At 40.9% G+C, this 8,894-nt stretch overlaps 1 protein-coding gene across 4 annotated transcripts; it reads left to right on the plus strand.

Moving 5' to 3' along the window:
- The first annotated feature begins 1,244 nt into the window (after positions 1-1,244).
- LOC112566880 (baculoviral IAP repeat-containing protein 3-like) lies at positions 1,245-7,893 on the plus strand. Of its 4 annotated transcripts, XM_025243291.1 has the most exons (7): positions 1,245-1,439; positions 2,282-2,669; positions 3,663-3,815; positions 5,181-5,380; positions 5,715-5,880; positions 6,171-6,310; positions 6,746-7,893. In XM_025243291.1, the coding sequence occupies exons 3-7, from the start codon at positions 3,758-3,760 to the stop codon at positions 6,800-6,802; spliced, it is 621 nt and encodes a 206-aa protein (XP_025099076.1). In that variant the 5' UTR covers positions 1,245-1,439; positions 2,282-2,669; positions 3,663-3,757; the 3' UTR covers positions 6,803-7,893. The 4 variants fall into 4 exon arrangements, with proteins under 4 accessions (XP_025099076.1, XP_025099077.1, XP_025099079.1 ...); XM_025243292.1 differs by lacking the exons at positions 1,245-1,439; positions 2,282-2,669; positions 3,663-3,815 and adding an exon at positions 4,625-4,964; XM_025243294.1 differs by lacking the exons at positions 1,245-1,439; positions 2,282-2,669; positions 3,663-3,815 and adding an exon at positions 4,630-4,851.
- The last annotated feature ends 1,001 nt before the right edge of the window (positions 7,894-8,894 follow it).

The raw sequence follows: 8,894 nt of genomic DNA on the forward strand, positions 1-8,894 counted from the left end.
CGTCGTGTGTGGGCTTACTGTGTAGTTAATTTATTTATGCCTTTATCGACACACTCTGCTATAACATCCGTGAAATCACAAGTGTAAGAACTGTGTGATCAGAGTAAGTACGTGACAACATTCTCGACACATTTCTTAAACTTTCCAACACTAGTACCACTAGTGAACAGCTCACATGTATTTATCTTCTATCATCGGACACTAGTTTTGTCTCCAAGACTGGGGCTTTAGCCAAAAGGGACAGAGACACAGGAAAATATCAGAACACATGAGTTATGGAGCCCTGACTCAGGGGACTAGTCAGCAGAAACGAAATTTGTCGTTCTTGGTCAGTCAGTTACCTGTAGTTGGGGGGAATCACGTGAATAGACGCGGTAGGTGATGGAGCCCTCCACTCTTGCTTATTCTGGGAGATAGTCAGCAGGTCTTGTACACTTTGTAGACACCTCCCGAAAACATCAAAGAGGTGTTAATGTCAACAACAGAGGAGGTTCTAGGGCAACATAAGAGCAAGAAACAGCCATTCTAGATCTTTGTAACCAGGAAAGGGCCATAGAGAGAGAGAAGATAAAGTAAACCTGAAGAAGCTGCAAAATACAGAGAAGTGAACTATGCCATCAAGGAAGGGATGAAAGCAGCTAGAAATAACTGTATTTAGAGCCAATGCCGGAACACAGAAGATGTAATGACATGAGGTGGTAGAAACAAAGATCCTCACTAAGACAGGTCGGCACAAGACCTCAGTCATCCAAGACAACAGAGGCCACCTTCTGACACAAAACATTGCTGTACTCAACAGATGGACTGAGTACTGCAGGTATCTGTACAGCTTTCAGCTGAAGACCGACACCAACATCCTCCAAAACAACCTCCATAGTATAGACAATGAACCTGCAGACCTGCCAGTCCTACGGGAAGAAGTCGAAAGAGCTGTGCACAATCTGAAGGGAGGAAAGTCGCCAGGCTTTGATAATGAACCAGCTGGACTGCTGAAGTAGGATAGGGAGGAAACTTTACAGACCCTGTCTGTCTTGTACCAAAGAGTTTGGGAACGCAAGGAATGACTTACTGAATGTAAATAAACGAGAGACCACGAAACCTGAGAGAGACCACGACAATGATTAGAATATCACGGACGTGAATACAAGTTCGTCACATGCAGGCCTGGTCCTGAGCACCACAATGAGGCCACTTTGTTGTCAACACCTCAGCGACAGATAAGCAGTGTGTGGAGGAGGGAGAAGTGGTTGGGGGCTCAGCCACAGAGAGACCAGCACGAGTGCAGCATCCGCTACAAAAGTCACATGGTATGCTGGCTGTTCTATCTTTAGACCACACCCAAGCGCCCGACTCAGTCTGTTGCCGGCGCTGCACCACCTCACATCACCTCTATTTTTGGCACCGCTCCAGAAACACAGGTTACCTCGGGAAAGTCACAGGTAAGATTATACTTCCTTCACAGCGAGTGCTTACTCATTCTGTCCGCTACTTTCTTTTTCGCATAGAGCGCGGTGTAGGAGACGTTGAGCGAATGTATGGACATAGATAACGGAGAGAACGAGTAAATGTGTTACTTTTCAACAAAATCCTCTTCATGCCTCCGTGTTTGTTTGTTTGTGAGTGGATTGATGGGTATATTTTGTGTTTGCGCGCGTGCGTGTGTGAGTAATACATGCAGCAATACATATAATTATATGTTTAAGTAGGTTTGTGTTCATGTTTTTACATATAAAGTATTTGTCACAGCTACATATGCCTTATATTTATTGGTGAAAATGTTGAGCCACCTGTTTAAACCGTTGGCTATACCCTGAGAATTGTCCATTGTTAATACAGTGACACTGACATGTGTAGTGTTCTTTCAGTGTCACTCTGTCATGTAGGCGTTAGTCTTGCTTTTTCAGACAGTTTTTTTCCAGTTTACACATGGTCACAAATGCAGTTCTTTTGGTTGCAATTTTCCAAGATAACAGTTCTATCAGAAAACGTTTGTTCACGCATACACACCTGATCACAATATGCCCCACACCATATTGTGCACTTCTCATTCCTGATAATCTTACAGACACTGCCACAACCTCTCACCTCCATTCAATTCTCACATTTCTTTCTTGCTGAGCTGTGTGGAACAAATAATACTTCACGCTAGGTACCCAAAAATAATTACAACGACGACGACGACGACGAGATGATGATGATGATGATGATGATGATAATGATGATATTAAATAAATATTTTTCGTCAACAATGTGGAATTAAATGAAGTCGAAATTTTACCAGGAAACAGGTCACGGCAAAATGTCTTCACACATTCAGCTACGACATAAGTCGAGATGTCACATTCAAACCTGTGTCACGTGTCATGAGCGAGAGCCCATCGTCCTCTTCTTCCCATGTGGTCACGTGATCACGTGCTCGCCGTGCTCGGAGACCATGGTCAGCTGTGCCTCGTGTGGGAGGAGGATTCTGGGCTCGTGTGTCCTCGCTCCACCAAGTCCCTCGTGCAGGACAAGCAGGGTGTGAAGGCAGCGTGACGACATCGTCACGTGGGAGGCTTCATGTACAGCCAGACGTCCTGCCGCCTATACCTTGTGTAGACGGAGAGTATTGACGAGGGACAATTGTTACCATGCATGTCATCTCTTGATACTAAAACCAGCACCGACAAGTGAGCATTATATAACCCTGACTACAGCACTAAGATGGTAGACACTAGTTTCACTTTTCTCTGTTACATTGTTGTTGTTGACTGAAGTGTATTGACATTTTGTATGTTTAATTTCCATATTATCCCAATCACGTGTACTATAAATGTCACATATTGACTTTAAAATGTCATAAGCAGTCAAAATATTTGTCTAGTTTTATGTCTAGTAAATACCCCCAATTAAAATCAATGCACGAGGCGTCTTATTTTTAATTCTTGATGATATACTCTTCCTACAAATGTGAATGGATTTTGGAAAGACTTTTAAGAAGAAATTTTTTTGCCAAAATATTATAAGGGCTTTTTTATCATTAAAATGTTTTTAAATTATTGTTTTTTTATCAATGAAGAAGCTTCCTAAAAATTATTTTTTAAAAGTAGCTATATTCTAAACCGAAACCAAATGCAACGCTTAAGCTGGACAAGATGTGTAGAAGTGTAAGGCTTCTCGCCGTACACATAAATGTGAATGTATTAAGTATTTTATCAAATATTTCTCTAAAAAAAAAGAAAGACCAAGAACTGTCTCTCTGTCTCGCTCTATTGTCTAATTGTCAGGTATTCCAACATGAGGCAAACGGGAATATACGGGTCTTTCGAGGGATTTTCAACCCCCCCCTCCCACCTCTACAGTACAGCCCCTTCAACTCAAATACAAAAAAAAAAAAATTCTCCATCATAGGCATAGCCACTTAAAACACACGGTCCCATCCATCCCAGAATATAACCAAGCCTTTACGGTTTATTTTTTTTCTTAGGAAAACATAGAAATGATTGGATAATAATGTAAAGTATGTATCATGTTCCAATTCAACACCCCACCCCCACACACACACACGAGCGAACACGCGGACGAACACGCACACAGTCATACAATACATTCCTTCATGATGGTTACTAGCAAGCGTTATTTTACTATTGTTAGTATGAAATCCTTTTCTTTCCTGGGAATAGCCTTTACAGGAGATTTTAGTTCCGTGGACGCAGTCCCGCCCCCTGCAAGCTGCTGTGTCATCTGATTGGCTGACCGGAGGCGGGGCCAACACCAGATGGAGGCTTCATTGCCAGATCGCCTTCGAGGACAGAGTGGTCTGTGTGCTTGCAGAGGTAAGTGCCTACAGAGACCTTTGTAACCTTACAGATATTCAGATAGGTTTTCATGTTTTAAATATTTAGTTTTTATGTCTGAGTGGTCTCGGTTGTTACAAGAAAAGCCTGGAGCGTGTTGTAGCGGCAAGTCAATAGAAGTTTCAAACTGACCTATTGTGTTTGGATACAGTATACACAAAGCAAATTGTGATCCGTGACTAGCTCCGCCACGTGCCGATGAACATGGAGAAAATAAGATGTCTGTTGCTGACACCTTTACCCTTACCACCACACTTGAGACACTTGTAGACACAGCAGCAGTAGCAGCATCTACTACAACTGCACTTCTCAGGATCGTGTCTTTCTTGTTTTGTTGAGATGACATTGGTAATGCTACTTCTAGTGCTTCTGCTGTTCTTACGACTACTTCTTTCATCATCATCATTACGGAAGTGTGGTCTGACTGCTGTTTGCCTACTGCCACTAATATTTGACTACTTCGTTCACTGCTACTGCGCACCTTGTGACTCGATTTCACAGAGATCACTGATGACGAACTTTCACAGATATAACAGCTGGTACACTGACTAGATACCAATCCTGGCGAGTTTCTCACTGGTGATCTTTCTGGGAGTGGAACAGACAACTTTCTGCTTATATTGTGGCCGTGCCGCTATAAATACAATGCTGACGTCATGGAAGCACGTGTCACTTGGTCAGCTTTGTGCTGGCGATATATTTAACCATCGGGTTTTCCCGCTCTGTACACCTCCCCTAGAAACCTTTCCAGTTAAGGCTGTCAGAGGGTTTTTTCCGCAACTGCCAAAAGATGACTAGATGACATTTCTTCCAATGGGAGAGGATTTGAGGGTGCAAAATGTTTCTTGACACTGTTTGCAAACAAGTCATAATGTGTTAAGAACGGGGTGGGGGTGGAGACTGATTAATGATTCACAGAGGCAAACAACAGTTTAAAACAGACTAGTCGTTGAGGATTGATCTTACATAAATACATAAGTTACGAGCAGGAATTACGATGGGGTGAGGCTAAACAGTAATGATGCGTTAATTGTTTATAGGCATTTAAAATCAATGCTTATTTCTTAAGAATGTTTATTACACGCGGATTTCTCTAACGCAAAGACATGAACAGACAACTGACACAATGTATTTCTATTTTGGTGTTATATTGTAATTTTTAAGTTTAATCGACTCTAAATAATGTACCTAAATGTGTTCGGTACATTGCTAGCAGACTGACGTATGTGTCTTTAGTAGATGTACAGAAAGTTTTGGGAAAGTCCGCTAATTGACTCTAGTCTTTATGTGTAATAAATGTCCACAAAGTGCCGTGTATTTCACTAACGTGTCTGTGTTCTGTAGCCGGACTGCCGCTGGCAGACGACGCAGCGAGATCCAAAATGGCGCAGCCCCGTAGGGCTTCAGGTGTTTCTCTCCTCGACTCTCATTGGCGAGAGATAACAAAGGCGCTCTATGAGGAGGACGTCGATGACTTTGTGAGAGGGTTTTACCCCGACTCACCCACACGCCTACAACTGCTGGCTGAGAGCCACAGACACAAGGTATGAGACTTGTTGTTTACCAGGCTACAGCAAAACATTTGTTGAATTGTTAAAACTCTTTTAGCGACTAGACAGACCTCAGGGTGGCGCTGGAGTCGCGGTGTTGTGAACACATTTGTCGTCTCTTCTTGCTTTCTGAATAGTTCATAGAACACATGTGTTATCTTTTATTTCTCCGTTTAAGTACCTTTTTACCTTTTTTCCTGAGAGATTTTTGCTATAGTACATTTCTCATTTATTGTACTATCCTGTTTTTTATTGTAAAGGCATAACAAGCTTACATCCTTCCATTTCAAGTAATTAATATAGTTTAAAACTGTTTTAATATCAACAGGCTATATTTGTCAGCGGAAATCTTGGCAAAACCCTAACAGATAGTTTCCATGATCTCTCTAACCCTCTAATGACTCTGAGTGGAAGAAAACTCAGCTTTTCGCAGGACTGGAGAGGCCCCCATCCTCTAGAAATGGCGCTAGCAGGGTTCTTCTACACCAGCACAGGTCTGGTCAAGATCCATGGACATAATTACAATGCATATTATTGAATGATTTATCTAAAGATAAAGTACTTTCCTCTCAACATTAACTATATAATTTATTATACTGTTTTGAAAGCAAGTTCAAACTGCGTTTTCTTTGCGACTGCTTTGATTTTAGTTAGAACCTATGTTCAGCTATGAGAAACATACTGAAAGCGTGTGGTGGTAGTGATTTATAACATATAACCCTATCAGGAAAGTTATAGTCCGTCTAAAGAGCTACCTGTGATTCTTTACTTTTTGATCTCGCAGGCCAGGTGGAGTGCTGCAACTGTGGACTGCAGGTGAGGGATGCCAGTGAACCCAGGACGTGTCCATGGAGAGTTCACATGGAGCTTGCACCCCGCTGCGTGCACCTGGCACGGTACAATGCTCAGGGACCCTCCTACAAGGTAGAACACACTATACACTCCATAAAACTTTAACAACACATATACACTGCACACCTCTATAAAATACTAAAGCAACGCATATACGCTTTACACCATAATAACAATAATAAAATGGACACATTTGATGTCCATTTTCCAATGATTTGTTCAAAGCGGTTTACTGAAGTGAGATAAAGACCAATCCAGGTGAACAGAATCACTAAGAACCACGCATCCATATTTTCATGTAACAGACACATTAACAGACACATTCCTTTAACATACCTTCCTACTCACTCACAAGGTAAACACAGACACACTTATGCTTTCTTGTAGTCGCTGTGAAGTTTCTGTTTTTGAAAAATGTTTGGACTTAGCAGTTGTAAGAGAATCAGAGTGACGAAGGTTTAACAGTAATCTGCTGACTTGTTGTCTTTTTTTTATTTATTCTGACAGAGAAGTAAACTAATCAGAGTGAATTCTACGTCAGCCTTTCTTGACCTTCTGAGATAGTCTCAGGTCCAGGAGACCTCAACATTTAGTCGCAGTTTGACTGATGTGTGTGGGTGTGACCGAGGTGTGAGCTACAGTTTGTCCAGCCTTCAGACAGATCGGAACTCCTTTTGTCGGAGACTGAGGAGTAGGGGTGAGTGTATACAAGTGCAGGAACCATGACACCCATTGACTTACATCTTTGTGTGGTCCATGATCTTCTCATCAGGCAGCACCCATTCCCAGCATCTGGTCCAACTTACATCAGCGCTACGGTCGGTAGACGACTCGTGTTAGAAGCATCTGCAAAATTATCTTTGGGATTAGGATTAGAAAGTGTGTAGTAACTGAACTAGGGATTAGAGTATGTAAAGAAAACACAGCTTGTATGGATGCCATACTCATACCTGATACATCTATGTGGTACTAGGTGTTACTGGAAGGTTTTCTGTTGTTAATGTCGTGTCAAAGTTTGTTGAAACGGCGTGTTTGTAATATGTTCTGTTGTAATACAAGTAATATTAATAATTTTCTACTGTTAGAATATTATTTTAATTTAATTGTCTATATTGCTTACATTTATTCATGTTTTTTCGTTCAAAGTCCACTTTCGAAACTGTGATTTTAGTTTATATTCTCCAGGAGTTTTGTCGCTCAGGATTGATCTTTTACCAATATTTTTAAAGACTATCTAAATGTAATAAATTAATCAAAAATAAATAAATTACTGTATGCGCTTACGTATGTGTTTTGGGAATAAATACACACATCAGTAGCAGGGTGTGGCGGATAGAAAGAGTATTTTGGGCTAACAGCAAAGGAAAGGGTGTTAGACGGGTGTGCACCCTAATCTGTTGTCTACTAAGACTACACTGTAGACTACACTGTAGACTAACTTGTAGACTATACTCACGTGTTTGACCTGTTTTTTGCTGGTGCTTTACCTGCTAACATCGGATCTAGTCATGGCACACCTCCGACAATATATCCTTTGCTAGAAAAAACCGATGTAAGATTTACACATCGAATATAGTCTCTTTCTCTCGCCTAGACATGGGGATTATGAGTCCTGATGTGATAATAAAAGGTGATAATAAAGGGCTATCTTTCAACCAAAATCAGTTATTTTTGATGAGTAAGAGAGAGAAAGAAAGAAAGAGTATGTGCATGTGTGTGTGTGTGCATGTCTTATGCATGTATGTCTAATGTTGTGTGCACATCATGTTATTTAGCTCTTCATGGCCTCTTGTGGTAAGGAGAGGTCAGGGAATGGCATCAAATCTTTTTCTTCTCTGTGAATTCTGCAAGTCGGACACCGAGCCCAGGGTTACGTGTGCTGGTGATTAAGTAAATATTCACTCCATGCCTCCATGTTTTTATTCTCATTACTGTTATGCTTCCAATCATTACAGAAAAGTCTAAAATTACCCTGACAAGTCGACAAGCTGGTAGACATCATCAGTCAACACAAGCAACATTACATGATTGACTGGACGATTGTTGGAGAAAACAGGGCTTGTTCTATCCATGATCCATGTGTATCCGAACTGCTGTGTCGGACAGTTCATAGTGTTTTATCCAAGACATCAAAAGCTTCTCGCCGACTACACATTTTTCCCATTTACCTTAAAGCAGTTCATTTAAAATTATTTTGTAGAGAAACACTGGCTATAAAATGATAGTCAACATTCTTACCGCGATAAAGATGATTTTGATTGGAGAATGACTGTTAAATTCTTTTCATCTGTCGCTTCTTCATGCTTGTAAAATTCAGTCAGTAACATAAAATTAATAAATAATTACCAGGCTAGCTCTTCATCTCAACAGATTTCTTCGCTGATGACCCATTACTGAAGAATTGTTAGGTAACCTGTCGGCGGGTTTTAAATATTTAAACTGTTTTACACTTGAGTAGAACACCTTGATGGATCTCCTTGCTTGCGACATGGTTGGACTTAACTGATTGAACACATATATCATTCTGCTCGCCAGTCTGTAGTTTTCTGATCGAATACATCTACTGTGTAATTACTAATGTAGTTTACTGCACTAGACATTGCTGCTCCTCGCGCACGCCTTTTTTTTCTAAAATCTTTATAAATACTTTTTTCTA

This window comes from Pomacea canaliculata, linkage group LG6 (assembly GCF_003073045.1).
Source record: "Pomacea canaliculata isolate SZHN2017 linkage group LG6, ASM307304v1, whole genome shotgun sequence".
Lineage (NCBI taxonomy): Eukaryota > Metazoa > Mollusca > Gastropoda > Architaenioglossa > Ampullariidae > Pomacea > Pomacea canaliculata.

Coding starts and splice junctions, on each gene's coding strand:
- LOC112566880 (XM_025243291.1), top strand. CDS start 3,758: ATGGAGGCTTCATTGCCAGATCGCCTTCGAGGACAGAGTGGTCTGTGT. Junction 5,381..5,714: donor CTGAGAGCCACAGACACAAG/GTATGAGACTTG, acceptor TAATATCAACAG/GCTATATTTGTCAGCGGAAA. Junction 6,311..6,745: donor CTCAGGGACCCTCCTACAAG/GTAGAACACACT, acceptor TTATTCTGACAG/AGAAGTAAACTAATCAGAGT.